Source organism: Drosophila rhopaloa, unplaced genomic scaffold (assembly GCF_018152115.1).
Source record: "Drosophila rhopaloa isolate 14029-0021.01 unplaced genomic scaffold, ASM1815211v1 contig_203, whole genome shotgun sequence".
NCBI classification, from domain to species: Eukaryota; Metazoa; Arthropoda; class Insecta; order Diptera; family Drosophilidae; genus Drosophila; species Drosophila rhopaloa.
In genome coordinates this window covers 3,217,160-3,243,108 of record NW_025335088.1, presented here as the reverse complement: position 1 = coordinate 3,243,108, position 25,949 = coordinate 3,217,160, and the positions used below count along the sequence as shown (strand labels likewise).

At 38.6% G+C, this 25,949-nt stretch overlaps 1 protein-coding gene across 2 annotated transcripts; it reads right to left on the bottom strand.

Moving 5' to 3' along the window:
• Window positions 1-12,397: 12,397 nt before the first annotated feature.
• On the bottom strand, window positions 12,398-19,489 carry LOC108044213 (adapter molecule Crk). 2 transcript variants are annotated; one of them, XM_017123134.2, is made up of 6 exons: window positions 19,233-19,489; window positions 19,039-19,161; window positions 16,896-17,100; window positions 16,709-16,834; window positions 12,771-12,845; window positions 12,398-12,710 (listed from the first exon to the last, which is right to left on the bottom strand). In XM_017123134.2, the coding sequence occupies exons 1-6, from the start codon at window positions 19,262-19,264 to the stop codon at window positions 12,513-12,515; spliced, it is 759 nt and encodes a 252-aa protein (XP_016978623.1). In that variant the 5' UTR covers window positions 19,265-19,489; the 3' UTR covers window positions 12,398-12,512. The 2 variants fall into 2 exon arrangements, with proteins under 2 accessions (XP_016978623.1, XP_016978624.1); XM_017123135.2 differs by lacking the exon at window positions 19,233-19,489 and having other exon boundaries at window positions 16,896-17,095; window positions 19,039-19,157.
• Between the last annotated feature and the right edge of the window lie 6,460 nt (window positions 19,490-25,949).

Below are 25,949 nucleotides of genomic sequence, written 5' to 3'. Positions count from 1 at the left end.
ATGGAAATAAGACTTTTAATATAAACTGTTTCACAAATCAATTGTTTTTTTAGGCATGGACTGGGCCCATAACATATTGTTTTATACACCCAATAATTACACAGGAGTAATGTTTTAATGTTTTAATTTACCGCAACACCAGCACCACAACTTAGCTCAAGAAGAAGGTTACAAGAAAGGGGAAGAAGATCGGTCAGTGTGACCATAGGCTGAGTATTCATTAAAGCCTAAAAGCGATATATACTAAAATGGTATTTCTGTATAGGCCCTATTCCAACACCAGAAATATTTTTTAGGATCCAAAAATCGGACGACAACTGGCTATTCCCTACTCGCGACTTCACAACCGTGTGTATTTTTTTTGTAGCTTGGGCTTTAGTCCCACCAATGCCACGTAAGCTCAAGCACACCTCCTCTCTTGAAGTTTTATGTCTCAAAGTTTATTTGTGATCCTGAGTCGAGCAACGCTCAATACAAACTCGCCACGTTTTGTTTGAACGGTCACAATAGCAGTTGCAAGAATGCCTCTATCCGATGCATTCGCATGCAAAACATGCGAAGCGGATGGAGTCTCCTGCATTAGCGTGTGTTGAGATGGGGGTGGCAACACGAGATTAGGTTTGCGGAATATATATGCAGCAACGTATGGGTGAGGAAGTGCACTCTCTGCATCTGTTTGATTTGCTTTTTTTGACAGTGTATGTCCCTTTCGAAGGCAGTTAATGCACAAGGGTGCTCTTTTAGCGAAATTGAATCTTTGCTGAACTGTTTGAGCTGCGAAGGAAGGGCAGTTTCCAATTTGATGTTCAGCTGAGTAGCAATACACGCATTGTACCCTGTCGTTCCTGGCAGCGACAAACGAAACACTGGTATTTCCATTCTTCTTAGGATTAGATTGGACTTGCTGAACAGTTTTGGGATTGGAGGCCTCTTCCGCTACCATATCTCGGTAACGCCTGTTTAATGTCGCCTCACATTCGCTCCAAAGAGGAAGCGAAGTATAGTATAATTTTTCTTCCCATTTTCTTTTAGTTCCTGCATCGACCTTGTTCATTACCATTAAAATAGAATGAGTAAAGCTTCTATCATCCCCAAAAAGGAGTCATAAAGGGCTGTGACTGTGTCGATGAGGGTTCTCAAGGCTGTAGCTGACGGCTGGGTACTTTTTGCAAATTCAAAAGTGTCGATATGTTGTCAAAAAAAATAAGGCAATAGCCCGCTTTAGGCTAGCAAGGGCTTTGGGATAATTTTCCGCAGCGACTTGAAATGCCCTAACTGTTCCTAAAGCGTCTCCAGCTAAACACGAAATTTAATGATTCAATTTCTCAATATCGTGTAGCGTTTCATTTTTGTGAAATAAAGTTTCAAAAAGGCTTATACAATTTTCCGCTAATTTTTAGAAGACCGACGCTCGGCAGGCGGCATTAAAGCAGGCGACTTGACTGCGAAGCTGATTTTTCAAAAGTTTTTCGCTTAGCCTCATTTACAATTTTTTTTTATTAAAGCTTGGTTTTTATTTATTGGATCTTCTCTTTATGAGTCTAACAATAAGGTTGCAAATCTTAAAATAATACATTATCTAACAGTTTAATTTTAACTGAATAGAGACTACATGGTCCTAATAATTAGCGCTGGATTGGAAGGTCATCGCGGCGAAATCGAGAACTGCTGGAAACTCGCGTGAGGGCTCTCGCGAGATGATTTGCATGTTCTGATAGCCTGTTGTAGTACTTTGTTATGACGAGTGATATGTGAAGGTCCATGTGAATGCTTAAATTCCGAACGTACCACGGTGCCCCGGTGATGGTTCTGAGAATTTTTGATTGAGTTCTTTGCATTATATCCACACTGCTGTTACTGGCATTCCCCGACAACTAAGAGCCGTACATCCAGATTGGTTTCAAAACGGTGTATAGAAGTACCTTATAGTCTAAGCTAAGGGGCGAGCGGCTATTGATAAGCCAGTGGAGGCTGTTGGCTTTGAGCTTTAAATGTGTTCTTTTGGCTTCAATGTGGCAGCGCCAAGTAAGACGTCTATCGAGGTGTACGCCAAGATATGTTACTTCTTTTGCTATCGGAACCACTGTGTTGTTTATAGTAAAGCCTAGTATCCAGATCGACAAACGATTACGCTAGCGTAAAAACTTTAATCTTTCCAGTGTGACCAAGATTTTGATAGTTCATCAGATTTAAGCGTGCTACGGTCGTACTGTCAATCAGCTGGGTTTGTTGACAACCAGTTAAAATTCAAATATCGTATTTGCGGGAAAGAGCCTTTAAAAGATATTATCAAGGATGCTGGCAATACAAGTCTGCCGCTGTACAAAGAAATTAAAAAACAATACAATTTAAATTTAACAATTGTTTTTTTTTTAATTTACTGATAATTATTTGCTAATTTAAAGTTCATAGCTGCACTTTTATTGTGTTTTTCGTACATTTTTGGCCTAAGAAACATTTTGCTCTGACAAGAGGCACCCCAGATGGTATTAATGTCATTTTGTCCCCACATGTAAACTCGACTTTTGCGGGTTTTTTGATTTTTCCCTCCATTTTATAAAATGTTCAGTGAGAAGCGCACGCCAAAAGATTAAATTTTTTATTCTTTTCGATAGGGTTCACCCAAAGTTCATTTCAGCAGACTGGCAACGCTATGGAATTTTCTGGTATTTTTTTCGTCGATCTGAGTACCGACGTGAAAATAAGGCCCGACGAAAGTGAAGTTTGTGAGTGTTGGTTGAGAGCATTTCTGTTATTTTGTGCATTAAACCTTCTAACCATACTCTGTCGAAAGCTTTTGATACGTCCAGAAATACAGCAGTGCAGTACTCCCTTTGTTCGAATGCATTTCGGAAGTTATGCGGTTGACTTGCTCGATGGTTCCATGTTTTTGTGGAAAACCGAATTTATGAGTCGGGATTTTGTTGTGTGTTCTGGGATATGGGGTGATATGTGCCAAGAAGGATTTTTCGAAGAGTTTTGATAGACACGTTAGTAAACTAATTGGTCTATATGATGAAGCAATTGTGCGGTCTTTGCCAGGTTTGGGTGTCATTATGATGATCGACTTTTTCCATCTCTCTGGGAAGTGTCCATGTCTCGTTATTGCATTGAAGAGTTGGCAAATAGCTCGAACTGCACAGAGAGGAAGTTCAATAATCATTTTTTGTGATATTAGGTCGCATCCTGGAGATTTTTTTTGGGTTGAGTTCTTCATTTATGATTTTGAGTAACTCATGTGGTCTAAATACAATTGGTTCATACGTAGATGGGTCGATATCTGAGTTGGTGGCAGTGAGATCCCGTTTGATGCTGTATTGGGCTGAAATACATTTTGAAGATGTTCTGCAAATCTGTCGGCTCTTTCTCCGTCGCTGCGCGCCGAGTTGCCTGTGGATGTCCGTATTGGCATTGCAGATTCTAATGGTGCGCTGAGTGATGAGTGTGCTTTCCAAAGTGGGAACTTGGAGCTCATTGGGGATAACTGCTCTATGTAATGTTTTTGAGACCTTTCTTCTACATGACGTAATGCAGCTGAGAGCCTCCGTGTAGCATCTTTTAACCTTTGTTTTGCAGATGGTGATATGTTGGATTGCCAGTCTCGCCGTGAGCGTCGCTTTGCTAGAACAAGCTGTTCTATTTCAACGTTCGTGTATCTATGATTGTACGATGTTTTTTGCGTTTGTAGAGTTGACATGCGAGCTGCTGCGACCAGGACGGATTCAAGAGTGTTTGTGGATAAGTTAATATCAGCTTCGTCATTCAAACATGGATTCAACTCAATATGCGAACTTACATATTTTTTGTACTTAAGCCACTTGGTTTATCTACCGCCACTAGATGTAGATTTAATTGAAGGAGTACAGGCGAGTGATCAGACGATAGATCTGATAAGGAGTTGGCGCTTATCAGGTTGCGTGGAATGTTTTTTTTGTGACTGCAAAATCCATCCAGTCTGGCAGTTTTCTGGGATCTGTTGGCCAATAAGAAGGTGTCCCAGGTGACACACAGTCTAGCTTGTTGCTTGCTGTTATTATTGCATTGTACAACTGCCTTCCCTTTGGAGTTACAAGTCGAGATCCCCAGTGCGTATGCTTGGCATTAAAGTCTCCTGCTACTATAAATTCTTCGCTCAGAGAGTTGAAATAGTCCATGAATTGGGATTCGGATATTGTAAACCGAGGAGGACAGTATACGGCGGCAAGCTTTAAAGAACGGGGATCCATCTGAACATCTATAGATGTAGCTTGCATGTAGTTAGTGGCGAAGCTATTATGGAAGCAATGCTTAATGCGATTTCTAATCAGAATCCCAGTGCCTACATGTGCTTTTCCGTCTGGGTGATTCGTGTTGTAGAAGAAGTAGCCTCGAATTTGGAAATTGTATTTATTTGTAAGATGAGTTTCTGCGAATAGTATTACATCGATATGGTTATTATTAAGGAATTTAGTTAACTCGAATTTGTGCTGTGAGACGCCGTTGGCGTTCCACAGTGATATACGGAGTGGAGCCATTGATTACTTAGTCTGTTTTTGAGCAACAAGCAGCTCAATCAAAACGTTCCGGTTTCGCATAAGATCTTGCATAGTTGTCTGCATGAATGACATGAAATCCATCATACTTTGTTGAAGATTACATATCATTGTTACAATTTTGTTCGTGGACTGTTCTCCTGGTTGATGAGGGGAAACTGATGATCGTGGCTTGGTACTTTTCAGACCCATTTTTAGAGCAGTTGCAAAGCTTTCGGGTTTGTCGGTGAACTCATTATAAGCTGAAGATTTAACAGCTGCAGGGGGGGAAGACATCACGCGTAGATTTCATAGGTGTTATATGTGAGCGACCAGTGGTCACTATTTGGCGTGTACGACTTTTCAAGTTCTTGTAGACTGGACAGCCCCTGTAGTTAGCCGTATGGTTACCTCCACAGTATCCACACTTTTTGCTGCTGAGATCCTCTTTATTTTTTGGGCATTTGTGGGAGTCATGAAGGTCTCCACAAGCAACGCATACTGGACGAAGCGTGCAATTAGACCTTGTGTGGCCATATTCCTGACAATTATTACACTGCACCGGCCCATTTCTTTTATGCGGCTCTTCTACAGTTATTCTGCAGTGTTGTAGAAACTGTAGAGTAAAAATTGGATGCACTTATTTTTTTTCAGAGGCTTGGATTTGGTTTCGGGTTCAAGTTCTACCTTGAAAAGAGGTTGAGGCTTTCTTTCTCTATTCAAAATGATAATAACATTTTTTACATTAAGCCTTTCTTCTTTCTCCTTCCTTTATTATTATCGTTTAAATACTCGACTAAATTTTGTAGTTTACTTCCGTATTAGTCTGAACTTTTGTTTCGTGAATATTTCCCTTTGTTAATGGAATTATGTGGAAATTGTCTGGTCCGAATAGGTTCAGTATCGAGTTTACGAGAGCATTAGAACTTTTCTCTCGAATGTAAATCAGCGGCGCCTTAGGCTTTTTATTGTCCCCTACGATGTATTCAGGAAATATACTACTGTGGGCAAAAAGTAAGGTGAATTTGTTTGTAAAGTGAAAATTCTTTATTTATTCTCCTGAATCAATTTCATCCCCTTCAAAGTAATCCCCTCCCGATAAAAAAAATTATGGCAACATTTTTTCAAATCCTCGAAACAGGCCAAATAGTCCCTTTCCGGTATAGCCATGAGCGCCCTCGTCAATTCCGCTTCTATCTCTTCAATCGACTCGAAACACGATCCCCGGAGTGGTCTCTTGAGTTTTGGGAATAGCCAGAAGTCACACGGAGCAAAATCAGGAGAATACGGTGGTTGCGGAACGATATGCGTCGAATTCTTGGCGGTTTGGTCACGAAGAACGAGTGCAGAAATTGAGCGTTTTGCTTGCACAGCAGAAGTCAAACGAGATTTGACTTTTCGTCTTTCAAAATGGTTTTCACAGATCCTTCTGATATTCCGATCATATCAGTAAGGTCTCTAACAGTCAACCGACGATTTTTGAGCACTATTTTCTTCACTTCATTGACGTGTTGGTCATCTGTTGAGGTCGATGGTCGTCCGGAGCGCTCCTAGTAATCAACACGTTCCCGACCCTCTCTAAAGTCTTTGTACCACTTATAAATATTTTTCTGGGACATGGTAAAATCACCAGAAGGCCTTCCGCAACATCCTCAACATTTCCGCAGCCAAACTTTGATGGCACTTCTCTGCTCAATTAAATCAGACATTGTAAAAATCGGCAAATGCACTCTTGATCGTTTGGTAAAAACAAGCGTAAATATAATACTGATACTGACATTGACATGAAATTACCGCCAGATGTCATCAACAGTCCTGCCAACCCAAGAAAAAAAGAACTAGTCCGCCATATTAAGCCCGCGAATTTTAAATTTAAAATTCACCTTACTTTTTGCCCACAGTAGTATCATCGGATTTATCTGCAAAAATAGCAAATCTGTTTGCTTCTATGGGCTTCTCTATTGTAGATTGTTTTCAGGTGCCGCGAGTTATTTTAGCAGAATTACCAAGTCTAGAGTTCTGCGGGCTGAGCTTATGTTTTATTTGTATGTACCGATCCATACCAGTCTGTACGGCCGAACATTTTTTTGAAGAGAGCGCGCTGGTGTAAGGTGCTGCATTATTTGCTTGCACAGCAGATTTCGTTGTTACAGTTGATGGTATTGCGCGAGCAGTCGATACTATTGTAGTTGTTGTAGAAGTTTCCGTTGCAGTTGCTAGTGACGTCACTGTACTGGTGACCGTGGCTAAGCAGGTTGGCATGAGGGAAGGGTATGGGGTTTTATCCAACAAGAGCGCTGGAGAGCAAAAGCGCGCCCTGCCGAGCGATGTTGTCATTACTCGGGCTTGGGGTTATAGAGTTTGGGTTTATTATTTAAAATTGAAATCAGTAATGATTTTGTTAAAACTGCACTCTCTTCCAACTCTCCGCGAAAGACATCTTTTGCATCTCTCACTTCTATTTGGTTTTGAAGAAGTAAAACATTTACAATGTTCGTTTTTAGGATTTCTAAACGACACTCTAGCTCAACCGGATTAACAGAAAATTTACCGTCATTAAAGTTGCGATACGTTCGGCTTATACATTTCATGCCCTTCGATCCTTGGTTGCCATTGCCTTTTTTTTTTACATATTTATTTTTGGAATCGAAGAGGTATATATATATATATTTTTTAGTAATACTATGTATTTTTTTTAATAATATATAGAACGACTAACGAGTAAAATACAACAGTTAAAGCAAACCAAGAATTGCACTGCTGCCGAGATCGAGAACGAAAACTACAAAGATAACTCGAAATAGTGGCAGTGGTGTCGGTGTGCAAGTGTATATGAACGCGGCTAGCGGCTCAACTCCTAGGCAAATGCAAATGCAAACGGAGAATGATAAGCGTGATGCTGAAAGGCGCGGGAAAATAAAGAAAAGCGTAAGAAAAATTATGAAAAGCGCGGGAAAATTCTGCTACACAGGTTTTTTGCCGCGATTTTCTCGGATTGACAATTTTAGTAATACTCTAATACTCAAAGAAAAACGGCCCAATGATGCCACCCGACCACATACCGCACCAAAGAGCCACTCGTTGTGGATGCATTGGCTTCTCCAAGACGACGTCTTAACCCCAAATACGACAGTTTTGCTTATTAACATAACCACCGAGGTGGAAATGGGCCTCATCAGAAAACACGGTTTTTCGGTAAAAATTGTCAACTTCGAACAAGCGCTCCTGAGCCCATTCCGCGAACCGAAAACGCATTGGATGGTCATGCGGCTAAAGCTGCTGAACCAACTGAATTTGGTTAAAATCCGTTCAGGGAAGTGCGCGAAATGTCCAACTCTTGAGCACGGTGCCGAGTTGACGTCTTCGGATTTCCATTGACACTTTCGGCCACCGCAGCGATATTTTCGACCGACCGAACTGGACGAGCACGTAAACGTGTTGTTTTATCCATCAACGATCTAGTCCCACACAACCGCTTCCCAAAACTATCCACAAACTGCCTGGAAGGCGCTTTATTTTTTTCCGAATTTTGACCGCAATTTTCTTGCAGTTTCGGTTGAAGATTTTCCCAATTTTCCTTCTACAAAATATCTAACACACTGACAATGACATTCGAAATGTCAAAGTCAAAATTATCGATAGTTCAAAATGCAAACGCTATATGGGCCACCCTGTATTTACTTATGTATAATTCGAAATATTTGTGTGAATTATAATTGTTAGTACATGCAATATTTTATTTATGACTATTTTTACACGAATGCAAAAATTTGAAAGATGGGCCAAACACAATTAACAAACGCCACAGATTAACTTTCAACTTTGAGCACTCTATATTTACATGGTTGGCCAATTCGGGTTTGAAACTTCCTTTGGGTCCATCTCCAAGCAGCAGCAGCAAGAAAGAGATCGGCAGACACTTCCAACGCAGACAGTTTCCAAAAAAAATTGTTTGCCGTACCGACGCGAGAAGTTGTTTATACCAAAAAAAAATGGGGCACAATCGCGAACGCTATTCCAATCGATCACGTCGGGGTCACCATATAAAATTAATACTGTTTTGTATTAAAAAAAGGAAAACGCGAACTTTGATTGGAAAAGAGCGACGACTTTATTTAGCGAAAGGGAGTGAGGTGAAGATCAGATTCGATTGAACACTGGCTTTTTAATTTCATTTTACATCTCTTAGACCTATGCTTAGCTAAGGGGCGAGCGACGGGGCAAATTCGCAAGAGAGAATGAAAGATCCAGCAGATCTGCAGTGACTTGACGTTGATTTGACTAAATTAGTGACATACAACTTTCATCTATTTCTGCCCGATTGTTATTAGTAGACCTTAGATTAAATTTGAGTTTGAATCTGACACAACTGACGATAATGCGATTCTAGAATTTGCTGCCTACATTCATTTCTTCACCGGTTCTTTCATCGTTTACCTTGCTATATATGTTTTCTATATGGCGTTCGATGGTGCTTCTCTGTGATCTAGGATGTGTTAGTTTTGCCTTTCCCATCTTCGACTTTTTCCATGCGCAATATTCCCATTGCCGATGAAGAATATGTGATATATTACGATAAAGTGGGCAACGCCGAGTTAAGAGATGGGTTGCGATGGCTGCCTTCCTCCGCGGACGCTGCCGTTGAATGTTGTAACGAACTGATTTTGTATGTCTGCTCTCTACGAGTATCGTGCGGCTAGCTCAGAAGATGTGTGTTGTTCGTCCCACCAAATTTATATAAACGTGACCGCCCGATTGTCTAGTGAGAACGCACAGAATGTTAGGATATTTGTATTAGGATCTTTATTCGCCGACTTGTCCCTCGGCCTGGGACTAATGATGACAGATGGGTATCTCAACGCCTTCCTTGAAGAATTGTGGTCGCTCCACCGTCGCTCTCCGCTGTCTCGCTGTTCGCTGCTCGCTGCTCCGTAACGCCTCCGCTGTCTTTGGCCTCGGGGTTTTTGAGGGTCTAGGGATGCGTCACCGTTCCCAGACTAGGGTGAACAGGCACTAGGCTCTCAAAGCGTACGCCTTTCGCAGCCACAGCCTCCTGTCCCTGGATCTGTCCCGGCCGGTCACACCAGACGCCTACACAGTTTTTACCTGACGGCAGTCAGTCAATGCAGTCCCTGTGGCAGGACGCAAGGTTCAAGACGAACGCTTCCGCCCTCGCTTCTTAGCCGTGGACTGGATACGTCGGAGTGTAGCTTGGTTGTTGCTGGGCCTACGATGACTGCTCGTCGCGATGACTGCTCGTCGTTTCTCGTGTTCTCGATGTCCTCGCTCTGCTCACGGCGCGAATCCTGGCTCCGTTGTCCGCGTGCTCTTGTGAGACTAGGTGCAGCGGGTCTTTGGCTCTCGGGATTCGGTCAGCTGCCTGTCTAGGACTCTGGCGGTGAACTACTGTGCTCTCGACGCATACGCCTCTCGAGACACCCGTGGTTCGGACGCGCGTCCTTCTTGGCTAGTCGCACCAGGGCCTGCACAATTCTCGCCTGCCGGTTCAGGCGTACGCCGGAATTCGACAAGGCAATTGTTTTCGCACGGCAGCTGGTTCTGGACAACTTCCCTTCCGAGCCCCCGGTTCTTTGTCGAAGGACTCTTTTTATTCACTTCTGTCGGATTCGCCGAGCAATACGCCAAGCTCAAATCGCGACAATAATTCGAATAAAGCGCCTAGACTTAGCCGCATGATGCCTTAAGGACCTCAGCTACCTGTTTCTCAGCTCGGAGACTTCAACTCTAAGTCCCGAACGTCTTGATGTAGCGATCTTGCTCCTGTTGACTCGGCGCGGCTCTGCTTCCTCCTGATGTTGACTTGACTTGCTTTATTCACTGGTTTTCTGCTTGTCTACTGATCTTGCTGGATTGACTCCTTGTGATCGACTGATCCCGCTTCCTGCGCTCGGCCCGCTTATATAGGCCGGCGTATCCCGTTAATTCTCGGCTTCTCCTTTTTGGTTTTGCGCACGGCACCATACTCGGTTCAAAGTCCGCCGCCTTCTACCGTTACACGTTCTCTCCAAACTCTCTCCAGCCGTATTCTCCAAACTCTCTTCTTGTTTCTCTCCAAACTCTCGCCAGCTGTATTCTCCAAACTCTCTCCAGCCGTATTCTCCAAACTCTCTTCTTGTTTCTCTCCAAACTCTCGCCAGCTGTATTCTCCAAACTCTCACCAGCTGTATTCCTCCAAACTCTCCTTTATTTGTGAGGAATGTTATCGGCCACGTTGCATTTGAGCTTAGGAGTCCGTGAGAGTCCGTGATGATTTCGATGATTGTACCACCGTTGAGCTAGAAGGCTGTTTAGCTTTTCCACTTGTGGCCAAATGTTTTTGAACAAAGTTTCCACATTGCGTTTCCGGTTAGGATGAGCCCAGTGTATGTGTCCGTGTTGCTTTCGATGGCCGTACCACATTCGTTTTGGTGCGATTACTCGACTTGAGCTGAAAGCCTGTTCAGCTTATACGCATACAACAGCCTCCACAACCTGCACGTGAATAGTTATCAGATCCTCATGCAAACAAATGACGCTCGAATGACGAAATTGTCACGGTCACGGTCGCCATTAATGTAGCAGCTGACTTGCTACTTTCCGTCATCCTTGGGGCAATTGATTATGCTCCGAGTCTCGTTTTTATTCTGTTTTTAATTCGCTGTATTTTTCATAAAACATGTGTTTTAATATTCAATATTTAATAAAAAAATGTTCCTGGTTTCTATATAACACTTATATAGAAATTATTATGAATATACCTTTTCTTTTTAGATCAATGCGTTTTAGAATATCAGCTTTAATTATGTTATCATCACCATAACCTTTAACATACACTAATAACATATCTTAATAGATATTTTTTAATTCACCTCTTTAGTTAGTTAACTTATTGTGCTCTTTTTATACCCGTTACTCGTAGAGTAAAAGGGTATATTGTATTCGTGCAAAAGTATGTAACAGGTAGAAGGAAGCGTTTCCGACCCTATAAAGTATATATATTCTTGATCAGGATCACTAGCCGAGTCGATATAGCCATGTCCGTCTGTCCGTCTGTCTGTCCGTCTGTCTGTCTGTCCGTATGAACGCTGAGATCTCGGAAACTATAAAAGCTAGAAGATTGGCATTTTGCATGTAGATTTTAGAAGTTCCTACGCAGCGCAAGTTTGTTTCAAAATGGTGCCACGCCCCCTCTGACGCCCACAAGCCACAGCTTTGTGGCCAAAGTTTTGATGATATTATGAAAATTTTAATTGAAATGTATTTGTTTCGTCAATAAATATCGATTGGCCTAATAAAAGTTTGCCACGCCCACTCTTACGCCCAAAAACCCATTAAACGCTTAAGCCTGGCTAGCGCCTACATTTCCGCCTTTCATGGCGCCATCTAACGGATGACTTTGGAACAACTGGCCAAGGTGCTCAACAGAGTCAACGTTAATTCTCGATAAGGATTTCTATTAAAGGAAATTGGGATAGTTTTCATCTAAAGTTGTTTAGCTGAGTAACGGGTATCTAATAGTCGAGGCACTCGACTATAGCGTTCTCTCTTGTTTTTATTAAACTTCAAGTATCACTATTACACATTAATCGATGTATGTACCCAAGTATACATATATATATTCATTCAAATAATTATAACGTAAAAATAACATAATATAACAACTTTTGACAGAAAAGCTTGACAGTAGGGGATCGTATTGCGCGGCCCGCGACAATCCATTTGGCATACAGAAAAGTGTTAAGTGTATGTGGCCCTAATATTTCATACGTAACATACACTTCCACTTTTAGAAAAAACAAATTCTAAATTATTGAAATTGGCAGATATACAAAATTTGTAATATAGCATAACACAATACAATACCATTCCCCCTTCATTCGCGTGTATTTTCTAAACTCATTTAATGTTTATTTAATTTTTTGATTATGATAACAATTGGTTTGCACAACTTAGGTTTAATACATTTAACTTACAAATTAAAATTATAGAGAATAAGATTCATTAATCACAATCATCGACAAATTCAACGTGCGTGAATGGAAAGTGACCATTTCTCCCATTTAGTTCCCCCTCCCATTGTCCATTAATATTAGTTTTCGTGACTTTAATAATATCACCGATTTCCAATTTCAATGCAGTCTTATCATAGGCGTTGGGAACCCTAGACTGTTTTACTCGGGCATATGCAGGAAGTTTGCGCTAATAATATATTTTACAGAAAGTCATTATTTATATTGCCATGTTTTTTTTAGCACTTACATTTAAATCTGTCCTTTTTAGTGTGGTCCCAGACTCATCGCCTTTAAAGTTCGAAGAATCGCAATCCGAACCAGGCTACAAATTTAAATTATGAAATGGTTAAATATTGTAAATTTTTAGTTATGAAATACAGTAAAAACAGTACAATTTTCTAAATTTTATTCTATTCTTTTATTTTATTCTTTTTATTGATGTGTCCAAAAAAGTCTGTTTATTTTTTCCCCGTTGCAAAAAAAACAACATATATACATATCTTTCGTTTTAGAAATCAAAAGGTATTGTTGAGCTGCTTGAAATATACTTGGACTATAAGTGCATAAGTCATAAAAATGATTAGCCATTCGGAAGTAATCAAAAAACAAATTTTTTTTTGATTTGATTATGTTTTTAAAACCCAAAACTAAAATGGAAATCAAAAGCAGCTTGAATATACTAATTTTGAATGACTCTTGAAAAGAAAGGACAATATAGAGATAGCGAAAGACTAATTAAGTTGCATAACGTTGCCTTATACGATGAAGTGGGTATTACAGCAAAATAATTATTGAGAAATATACAAATCTATAAAGCCTAAATTAAGTTTTTATACCCTTGCAAAGGGTATTATAATTTTGGTCAGAAATGTGTAACGCAGTGAAGTAGACGTTTCTGACCCCATATTCCGACCCCCATTTCCGACATATATTCTTGATCAGATCAATAGGGGAGTCGATATAGCCATGAATGTCTGTTCGTCTGTTTCAATACCGTTTGCGAGTTTAGTTTAAAAGCTAGCGATCTGAAACTTGCACAGTCGTCGTAAAACAAGTGTACGCAGATCAAGTTTGCATCTTTCCAAATCTTATTATACCCGTTACTCGTAGAGTAAAAGGGAATATTGTATTCGTGCAAAAGTATGTAACAGCTAGAAGGAAGCGTTTCCGACCCTATAAAGTATATATATTCTTGATCAGGGTCACTAGCCGAGTCGATATAGCCATGTCCGTCTGTCCGTATGAACGCTGAGATCTCGGAAACTATAAAAGCTAGAAGATTGGCATTTTGCATGCAGATTCTAGGAGTTCCTACGCAGCGCAAGTTTGTTTCAAAAAGGTGCCACGCCCCCTTTAACGCCCACAATCGCTTATATACGATTTTATAAATTTAAATATTTCGGAAAAGTAAAAATGCAGTTTTATTGTGTTTATCAATACCTATCGAAATGTAGAAGAAATTTTTCAAATCGGACCATTCGTTAAAAAGTTATGCGTGATCAAAGTTTATATCTCCATCTCCCTCGCACTCCCTTTACCTGAGTAACAAGTATCTGATAGTCGGGGCACCCGACTATAGCGTTCTCTCTTGTTTTTTTATGCATACCTTGATCAGGGTAAAAGGGCGTGCCGATCAGACATATATTTTCTATAGCTCCTATAGGAATAATAGGGTGAAATCGGTCCAAATTTGATGTTTTTCAGAATATTTGGCGCATTGTATATCTTGATCAGGGTAAAAGCGAGGAAGAATGGGCCAAGATTACAAAGCAGACCAAAAAAAAAGGTGGTTTGTTCGATGCAAACCCGATTAAAGGATGTCAATAAACAGAAGGGAGGTCACACAAAGTATTAAGTTATTTAATAGTCAATATATTTAACATGAAGTTCCTTGCACAAAATAAGCTGTGACATAAAAAAACTCGGTATTTTTAGTTTTTCTTACTTTTAAGCGTTAATGTAGTTTAAAAATAATGAAGTGCCTTAATAAATGCCAAAATACTACCAAACATAGCTGCATTTAAATCATTATCATATTCCGTATAATTTGCTAGCTATATGGTTTTAAATTTCAAGTTTACGTCTGCACGAAATAAACTGTGTGCCACTGTATAAACTACTTGCAACATAAATAAGACTTCTCGATAAGTTGTATTCAAATAATTTTAAAACTGAGGTATTAGTTTGCGTAGAAACGGACTGAAGGACGGACGGGCATGGCTTGATCAAAAATGATCGAAGATGTGTGACACTCGTCATCGCACAAATATCAGAATAAAACAAGAGAGAACGCTATAGTCGAGTGCCTCGACTATTAGATACCCGTTACTCAGCTAAACAACTTAATATAAGATTAAGTATTAAATAGTATTATGAATATTAAAGTCTAAATGTTTCCACAACACGAGTAACGGTAATAGCGAATAGCTTTCTTTGAAAGGAGTTATCTTTGGCGGGCAATTGAAACTGTATCCAACGTAAATACATACATATGTATATGGCGTGGCACCATTTTGGAACAAACTTGCGCTGCGTAGGAACTCCTAGAATCTACATGCAAAATGCCAATCCTCTAGCTTTTATAGTTTCCGAGATCTCAGCGTTCATACGGACAGACGGACAGACAGACAGACGGACAGATCAAGAAGGAAATTATTATACCCTCTGCATACCCATACCCAAATTAATCTAAAAACAAGAAAGGAAAGCTAACTTCGGGCGGAGCCGAAGTTGATATACCCTTGCAGAATACTCTGTAAATTATATTCTCCAAAATTATTCATATGATGCATTCTTAATACTCATAAAAAATCCCAACTTTCTTACTTTAAAAACACAAAAGTTATGGCATTTCCGATCAATCAGTTATATGGCAGCTATAGAATATAGTCGGCCGATCCTTATGAAATTTGGTAGGTCGGATTGATTGGCCAAATATAAAACCCATAGGAAATCCCAGCTTCCTAACTTTACAAACACCAAGGTTATGGCATTTCCGATCAATCAGTTATATGGCAGCCGTTCCGACTTATATACTGCGTGCAAAGGAAAGAAGGGTGTGTGCAAAGTTTCAATTCGATAGCTTTAAAACTGAGAGACTAGTTTGCGTAGAAACAGACAGACGGACAGACGGACATGGCTATATCAACTCAGGAGGTGATCCTGATCAAGAATATATATACTTTATATGGTCGGAGATGTCTCCTTCACTGCGTTGCACACTTTTGACCAAAATTATAATACCCTCTGCAAGGGTATAATGATTTGAAATCACCTTTTGCAATGTGGAATGGAGTTCAACTAAGATTACGCCTATTCTCAAAAAAAGATTTAACAGATATTGCAAATTTTCGACAAATATTTCTGAGCTAGCAAAAATATTAAAAATCATGGTCTAGAATAGACTCGATTAGCACTTGATAATAAATGATGATAAATTATGCATTACAGGTTTAAAGATGTGATAAAAGTTTGAAAGGAAAGGGAGGAAATCTGCTGTATTAGCTTCTGTTGGCTTATCTTCCAGCTGCTTACAGCTTTGTGAATTTACATTTTTTTAAGTGAATTCCTAATTCCCAAAGTATTCATAGATTGGATTATAAGTTTCATGTCAAGTAGACTTATAAAGCTACGAGATGCAGTATTAAGAAGTTGTTTTGATGTTCCACCGGGCACTAGTAAGCATAACATTTTTGTGCTTGCGGGTGCGACGCCACTGTCTTTTACAAAAAAACTACCTAATGCCTAGGAGTTATTTAAAATCAGTCACATTTTTTAAATTCCCTTTAAGCAGTAGAGGCGCAGCAACATTCAATTTTCCAAAACATCGATGGTAAATTTTGACTATTGATGTTTCTGGGGTTCAAATAAGAAGCAGAAAAAAACACGCTTGTAATTTGTTACATTTTCCCTATAATGTTAATTATAATGTTTAATTATTTGTTTGCGATTACCGAGCATGCAATTGCAACCTATTTTGAAATTCTGGAATAAAAGTTAAAGGCAAAAACAAGTACAACGCGATCAGAAAATATGAAGCCTTTCAAGGAACTGTTAGAAAAATATTTCTGTATTCCTGATACATCGTGCGAATCAGATTTTCTTTTTTGCTAATACTGCGCCTTAATAATGTTGAAAATGGTAAGACGGTGGTAAGCGGGGATGTTGAAATATTCTTCTACGCACCGTAATATAAGGAACTGGTATTTGCCCAATTTTTCCCGATGAATTACGAGCAGTCCACCACTGATCTTCGTCTTTTCGAACTACTGTGAGAACTTCACCTTTTTGAAATGGCAAGTCATCTTGGTCCTTTAAAAAAGTTAAATAAATTAACATCAATTACAAAATATTATTGTAAATGTATGCTCACGCTGCCAACAAAATCGAATTTTCCTATTACTTTTTCCATCTTTTTAAGGGCCGGTCGTCTTAGAGGCGTTGTATCCAAGTAATGAAGTGTATAAAAAGTCAATAGTTTCGGTAGATTATCGAACGATTGATCCCCAATGCGGTAAACGATGTGATCCTGTTGTTGAACTTTGTTAATGATGTAGTTGCTAACTTTTGTATCTTCTCTGAATAAAAATGAAATAGGATTTATGTGTAAATATTTTTTATGTTGTACACTTGCCAGTAAACTTCTTCTTTAGGGAGTTAAAAATTGGTCAATTTTATTACTCAAAAATTTGTCTGTTTATTCACTTTCAGAAGGTATTTTAAAATCAAATACAAGTTTGTAACGCCAAGAAGGACACATTTTCAATAATGAAGTAAAGGTTTAAATAAATCGGTGATCAATTTATTTAAATTAAATCTAAAATTGGTTTAAATAAATTAAAATTATGCATTTGTGTTTTGTAGCTTTAATATTTTTGAGATAAAGAACAACACAATATTTGGGCTAACTTTTATAAGAGACGCCCATCTGTTCTTAAAAAGAGTTGCTTGCTCAGCAAAATATTCTTTCGGATGTGATTTAAATTGTCGGTTAAAATATATTCTTAAGATATTGGCAATGCAAAATATTTTGCGCAAGTCATATTTCTAAAGCGGAACGCGCGGATGTTTCAGCTATATAATAAATAGAAATGATCGAATAAATAAAAGATTTTATAACTTCCTTGTTTTTAGACATACATAAAAATAAGAATCAAATAAGAATCATAGTATAGCCTGAAATAGCTAAAGGAATAAAACGATTACTTACTTATTTTTTATTTCAGGACTTTTACGCCCATGAACATTATTTATTAGTTATCCAAGGATACAAGGATATGACTTCTATCGTGTGATTTAACTTTAAGCCTAGTATCCAGATCGACAAACGAGTATGCTAGCGTAAAAACTTTAATCTTTCCAGTGTGACCAAAATTTCAAGAGTTCATCGGATTTAAGCGTGCTACGGTCGTACTGTCAATCAGCTGGGTTTGTTGACAAGCAGTTAAAATTAAAATATCGCATTTGCGGGAAAGAGCCTTTAAAAGATATTATCAAATACCTTGGCAAGACAAGTCTGCCGGTGTACAAAGAAATTAAAAAACAATACAATTTAAACTTAACAGTTGTTTTTTTTAATTTACTGATAATTATTTGCTAATTAAAAGTTCATAGCTGCACTTTTGTTGTGTTAAGTGTACATTCTGGACCTAAAAAACATTTAGCTCTGACAAGAGGCACCCCAGATAGTATTAATGTTATTTTGTCCTCACATGTAAACACCTGCAATCGACTTTTGTGAGTTTTTTGAGTTTTTCCCTCCATTTCTTATAATGTTCAGTGAGAAGCGCACGCCAAAAGATTAAATTTTTTAATCTTTTCCGCTAGGGTTCACCCAAAGTTATTTTCCGCAGACTGGCAACGCTATGGAATTTTCTGGTATTTTTTTCGTCGATCAGGAGACCGACGTGAAAAAAAGGCCCGACGAAAAGTGAACGCCAGCTATTTGCCTCTCGCTCTCTCTCATGACTGGCGTACGGTTTACGTCGAAGTGGATACTAGGCTTTAGTCACAATAAAAAATCGGTAATTGTCTTTTTAATATATTTTGAATGGTTTTAAATAGGAAAAATTAAAATATTGTAGTGGCCAATGAAAAAACAAAATAAACCAATATAAAAACAATTTTTGGACTGGTAAATATTTTTAAGAAAATACGTTTGTTAAAAGGTTTAAGTAATAAGGAGACAAATATGAAAAACTAAAACAATTTTTAACTTATCGTTATCGTTAAGGGCGGTTTATATTTTTTTAACTGAACAAAGAGACATTGTGACAAGTGTACATGTACATTAGTTCGGTCCAAATTTGTGTGAAAATTCCTACTTATAAAATTCCAGCTTATACTTTAAAATTTAAATTTAATTATTTTCATCCAGGTGCAGTCGACTAAGTTTTACATTTAACCCTAACATATTTTTCTGGCTCTCCATGTCTTGATTCGTTGCTCTAATTTAAACGATATCAATTTTTTGTTTGCCTCCCTAATGTGCAGACATAATTAGATAGTTCACTTACCGTACACAAAGTACATAATCCCCTGCTATCGAGTTACTGTCGCGAACTAAAAATACCCCTCTTTCACGCTCGTTCATCAAGACTTCTGTAGCATCTTGTCGGGACATGGGACCAAAGTACCATCTATTAAGAGCACATATTTGTAATTAAAATTTATTCAATGAATGTAGTTATTTTGTAGTTATTTACGTTACCTGCTTTTATCTGACACATCAAATCCTTCCATTTTTATCTCTAATACGGCTCAGGCTTATAACAAATTACGTACAGAACTCAGAACCATAAAGAATGCAATTTTAAATATTGTATGTAACCGGTTATTTTTCAGTAGTCTTTATAAAGTGCATAATCGGATGTTTTTTTCAAAATAATTTCATTATTTCGTAAATTTAAATTGCCCAATATACAAAAAGTGTATATACGTCTACTTCACTAGGGATGTCAACAACATTATATGATCCCCGATGTATCGATTCATAGCGATTATACTATATTTCCACATAAATTTTATTGACTAGATAGCTGTTTTTTCTGTTCTGACCAACTTTTTTTTAGGATTAGACTCAGAAAATCGAAATTGTCTGACTTTCCGATTTGAGATTAGCAGGCTGATTAATATATATATATATATATATATATATGTCGGAGATAGGGGTCTCTTAGCCGCTTCGCAAGTTATTTTGTCCGTCATGATTTTATTATAACTTGTCTTCTCTTACTAAAGCCTAGTACTCAGATCGACAAACGAGTATGCTAGCGTAAAAACTTTAATCTTTCCAGTGTGACTAAAATTTCGAGAGTTCATCAAATTTAAGCGTGCTACCGTCGTACTGTCAATCAGCTGGGTTTGTGGACAAGCAGTTAAAATTCAAATTTCGTATTTGCGGGAAAGAGCCTATAAAATATATTATCAACTACCTTGGCAAGACAAGTCTGCCGCTGTACAAAAAAATTAAAAAACAATACAATTTAAATTTAACAGTTGTTTTTTTAATTTACTGATAATTATTTGCTAATTTCAAGTTAATAGCTGCACTTTTATTGTGTTTTTTCGAACATTCTTGACCTAAAAAACATTTTGCTCTGACCAGAGGCACCCCAGATAGTATTAATATTAATTTGTCCTCATATGTAAACTCCTGCAATTGACTTCTGCGAGTTTTTTGAGTTTTTCCCTCCATTTCTTATAATGTTCAGTGAGAGGGCTCACACAAAGTTAATTTCCGCAGACTGGTAACGCTATGCAATTTTCTGGTATTTTTTCCTCGATCTGAGGACCGAGGGGAAAAAAAACGTTGACAAAATGTGAACGCCAGGTGTTTGCCTCTCGCTCTCTCTCATGACTGGAGGACAATTTTCGATCTGAGTACTAGGCTTCAGATGCGCAGCGGGTGGCAATTGCTTGTGTTTCCCGTTCGAAGGTTCCCGAAAGAATGAGTCCTGAACACTCCACTACTCTGCACAACTCTATCGTGTTCTTGTCATTCTGTGTCACTTGTCATTTTAATTTATTGCAACAACAATTGCGCCACACTCGGCTAGGGTGAGTTCACACCTATCCACGGTCTTGAAACCTTTAAACCATCTCAGAAGGTCACACTTCTTTCTCTCAACTCTTTATTTCTAAAGTCATGAGAGAGAGAGTGAGAGGCAAACAGCTGGCGTTCACTTTTCGTCGGGCTTTTTTTCACCTCAGTACTCAGATCGACGAAAAATACCAGAAAATTGCATAGCGTTGTCAGTCTGCTGAAATGAACTTTGGGTGAACGTTAGCGGAAAGAATACAAAATTTAATCTTTTGGCGTGCGCTTCTCACTGAACATTTTTAAAAATGGAGGGAAAAAATAAAAAAACCAGCAAAAGTCGATTGCAGGTGTTTACATGTGATGACAAAATAACATTAATACCATCTGGGGTGCCTCTTGTCAGAGCAAAATGTTTCTTAGATCAAAAATGTACGAAAAAACACAATAAAAGTACAGCTATGAACTTAAAATTAGCAATTAATGATCAGTAAATTAAAAAAACAACTGTGAAATTTAAATTGTTTTGTTTTTTAATTTCTTTGTACAGCGGCAGTTTTGTCTTGCCAAGGAGGTTGATGATATCTTTAAAATGCTCTTTCCCGCAAATACGCACGCTTAATTCTGATGAACTCTCGAAATTTTGGTCACACTGGAAAGAATAAAGTTTTTACGCTAGCTTACTCGTTTGTCGATCTGAGTACTAGGCTTAATGATAGATTAATTATTATTATTATTAATTCTCTCGACACGGCTATCCTGACTATCACGAGTCCTCGTGTGCATGGCATAACATTGGATTGGCATCACATTTTGCTAATCTGAAACAAATTCGAAGTTACTCATTAACCGAAATCATGACTTTTTTTTGTAACCCTCAATACACTTCTTGTGTCTTCCAATGACAGTTTGGCAGGATATATCTTTTTCATTAGTAGCTTGCACTTTTCTGCGCAAGCCATTTGGCTTACAATTTATCACCACACAGTACAGGATCTTGCCGCCACTTGCGACGATATGCACCTTTAGTGCCAAAATCTCTCTTTAGATCAAACATAGCCTATGTGTGTAAAGTCCTGTGCACCCTTCTTAGGTGACAGATCTCAACTCATCTTCTGCGTCTATTTCAACGCCATCACTCTCTTCGACCAACTTAGATGCAACTCCTTTATCTGGTAATTTTCGCAAGCTCTCATGCGGATACTATGTATGTTCTTTTACTAGTCAATGATTTCAATAGGTAACGATCACCTTCAAGCAGTTTTATTACAACAAACAATCTATCTTCCTTACAATCTATCTTAGATTCACCTATTATAGGTAACATGACCAAGGTCTTACCTGCTTTCCTATTAGTAATTCTAAGGGGCTGAACTTAGTCACCCTATTAATAGTACAGTTCATAGCTAATTGGACGTCCATTAATGCATCCCACCAAGAGCGTTCGCTTGACTCAACTGCTGTCAACATTCCTTTCAACGTGCTCATCACGCGCTCCACTTGTCGCTTGCCCAGCTTGCCCCTGTTGCAATTATATGTAACTGAGTTTTATTTGATGAACAGAAGTCACGGAATCGACCACTAGCAATGCTCATAACTTGATCTGCAATGATACGGCTAGGAACTCCAAAAAGTGATATACCTGTCTTTACTGCGTTGATACAATTTTCAGAATCCAAGTTCAGGGTGTGATAGAGAAAAATATACTTGGTAAATGCGTCTATTTGTACTAAGTCATTTAAGTCATTTTTGTCGCTCAGCTTCCCACTAATATCAATATGTACGGTATGCCAGGGAATTTCTGCCTTAGGAATGGGTTGCAGTTCCGTTTGTACCTTGCCTGTTGAGGGTTTTGAGAGCTTACAGGTTGTATTGTTCATAGACTTTGTTAAGAGTCTTCTGCCATCCAAGATGCATTATAGCCTCGTGCACATGATTAATGACCGACCACCTACAGGCTTTCGGAATCACTGGTAAGCAACGAGTCTTACCACTTCTTTGAATTTTGCGATACAACAATCCGGCTCTTATTTTTTTGCTCTGTCAACTTGCATCTCATTTCCATTTAATTGTGTTATGATATCAACTATACCTAAGTCCCTCTGTTGTTCAGCGATTAGCCAATTATCCGTTATCACTGCCAAGTCAACGCGAACCTCAACTACTTTGTTTACGTTTTCAAGGTTTCTGGAATTGGATGTCGTAATAGGACTCTCTAGCTCATATGACTGATATTTTGATTTTGAAGCCGATGTACACTTGCTGAAACATTCGATCACCCTACATTTGCCTTCAATCCTGTGAAGGAGCATTGCACCGTAGCCATCTGCGCTGGCGTCTGTATGCAATTCGACCGGAAGGTCAGGGTTGAATATGGTCAGCACCGGGTCACTTATCAACACATCAATAATCCTGTTACATATTTGTTCGTGATTATCCTTCCAAACAAATCCATTTACCTTAGAAGTTAGCTGATACAATGGTGTCATCTGTTCAGAAAATCGCGGAACAAACTGTCTGAAATATGAAGCCAAACCTATAAATTGTCTTAACTGCGTGGCAGTAGTTGGTTGTCTTAATGCGGATAGAGCTTCTATTTTTCTAGGATTGGGCTTGATTTCGCCATTTTTAATATAAAACCCGAGATACTATATTCCTGTCTTGAAGTGTGTGCACTTCTTTATATTAAATGAAAATCCGGCACCTGACAAGTCTTTAAGCACATCTTTCAATCTTGTAAAAGCTTATTCTTTGGAGTTTGCGACTATTAACACATCATCAATATAAACAATTGCATACGAGTATGCCATCATCTAAGGCTCGTACTATCGCTCTTTGAAATACTGACGAAGCGTTCTTCGAACCGAATGGCATAGCAAGGAATTTGTATTGGCCTGCCCGAAAGCTATTTTCTCGATGGAATCAGTGTGAATAGGTATCTGATAAAATCCTCAGGCCATGTCTAAACTGCTAAAGTATTTACTACCACGTAATTTATCTATCTGATGATAATGGCAATGGATACTTATCAGACACCGTATTCGAAATTAACTCGCGAAAATCAATGCATAGTCTATCACTGCCATATTTCTTTTTAACTAAAAGAATAGGACTAGCGAATGGAGAGCTACTTGGTCGGATGACATTGCTTTCAATCATTTGTTGAATTTTGTCCCTAACTATTAGTTTTTCTTCTACACTTAATCTATACGGACGTATTTGTCTTATGTTCATCAATTAGACGAATTTCTAATTCTCCTGTAGTTATACGACTGTGTGGCATGCCAGTTATAAATCGATCTGATAATTTATTTAAAATAGTTCTTAATATTAACTTATCATTATCATTGTGAATTTGTTAGCATCAATCATTACACCAAAACCTAGCTGCAATACTTCTCGACCAATTATAATATCGTACTTAAGGTAATTGTCATTTACTACATGAAAAAGGACTTCCACATTAAATATATGATGGACGTTGATGCACTTCGAGCAGTACAAACAAGTGGCCCAACGACACCAAGCACGTGCTTGTTACGCGCGGGTCCTATTTTCAATTTGGGCAAAAAATGCGAGTTCGCGAGGAAAATCCATAAAATAAATAGAGACAAGACACCGGGATAGAAGTTAAAATGCAAATTAAATGATAAAGGTTGTTATAGTTATTACATAGAACGCGAAAGGGCTCGTGCAGACAAAAATTTGATGTACATCGTGGCAAATTTAGAGGATAATAATTTCGTGTTAGTCTAACAGGAAAATTGAAAGTATCACCTCTTATAAGATTTTGCTAAAGCATTGTTCTACGATTTACAAGTGTAGGTAAATTAAGCAACAGTAATCTACTCTGGTAGGAAGATAGCCTTACGTTTTGATCCGAGTTCAAACTACAAAGGGCAAATAGAAGAAATTTTTTTGTACCGACTCAATACGGTCAATGTGCACTTGATATTGTGGACTCCAAACCGACGAACAATATTCCAAAATAGGACGGATAAGGGAGGTAAATAATAATTTGGCCGTATAAGGGTCATCAAATTCATTTGACCAACGTTTTTTAAACCCAAGAACGCTCAAGGCTTTGTTAACAGTGGATATTATGTGGCAGTCAAATTTAAGTTTAGGGTCCAGAAGAACACCTAAATCGTTAACTGAGTATATACGGTCGAGTGGGGACGATGATAAACGTAGGAGTATCCCTATAAAAGGTCTTAACGTTGCATTTAAGATAGTTCAAAATTAAAAGGTTGTACTCACACCATCCATGAAAACAATCAATATCTGACTGTAAAGCCTAGTATCCAGATCGACAAACGATTACGCTAGCGTAAAAACTTTAATCTTTCCAGTGTGACCAAAAGTTTGAGAGTTCATCAGATTTAAGAGTGCTATGGTCGTACTGTCAATCAGCTGGGTTTGGTGACAAGCAGTTAAAATTCAAACATCGTATTTGCGGGAAAAAGCCTTTAAAAGATATAAAGTCTGCCGCTGTACAAAGAAATTAAAAAACAATACAATTTAAATTTAACAGTTGTTTTTTTTAATGTACTGATAATTATTTGCTAATTTAAAGTTCATAGGTGCACTTTTATTGTGTTTTTTCGTACATTCTGGACCTAAAAAACATTTAGCTCTGACAAGAGGCACCCCAGATAGTATTAATGTTATTTTCTCCTCACATATAAACACCTGCAATCGACTTTTGCGAGTTTTTTGAGTTTTTCCCTCCATTTCTTATAATGTTCAGTGAGAAGCGCACGCCAAAAGATTAAATTTTTTAATCTTTTCGCTAGGGTTCACGTTTCCTCAGACTGGCAACGCTATGGAATTTTCTGGTATTTTTTTCGTCGATCAGGAGACCGACGTGAAAAAAAGGCCCGACGAAAACTGAACGCCAGCTGTTTGCCTCTCGCTCTCTCTCATGACTGGCGTACGGTTTACGTCGAAGTGGATACTAGGCTTAAGCACTAACCATACAACATATAGACTGGTCATTTCATACAACGAAAATGGTCACAAAAGTTTCAAAGCGGGAGGCCCCACAGCTGGTAGCGGCAGGGCCCGGACACTTCGTATGCCTTCGGGTTTTTTGCGCTCTCATTCTTATTCTCATTTTGATGCTCGCGCACTCATTGCACGAGTTCGGTCGTTCAGTCGCAGAGACGCGCATTTTGAAGAAGGTTGCGCCTGCTCTTGAATTGGTCCTTATATGTATGCGTGTTTATGCATTCTCATACGGGGGTGCTTGTGTGCGTTTATTTCAATTCGATGCGACAAGAACATTTAGTCTTTTGGTACTTTTCAGACTTGATACCCTAACAATACGGGCGTATTTATTATTGGGTTAATGATAAAAATAGGGATATTATATGTTATAGTATATTT

Excerpts from the sequence above, each read along its gene's own strand:
- LOC108044213 (XM_017123134.2), bottom strand. The coding sequence starts at position 19,264 with ATGGAAGGATTTGATGTGTCAGATAAAAGCAG. Across the intron at positions 16,835-16,895 it reads AATTCGATTTTGTTGGCAGC|GACCAAGATGACTTGCCATT; the intron begins GTGAGCATACAT and ends ACTTTTTTAAAG. Across the intron at positions 12,711-12,770 it reads TAAAAAGGACAGATTTAAAT|CGCAAACTTCCTGCATATGC; the intron begins GTAAGTGCTAAA and ends ATATATTATTAG.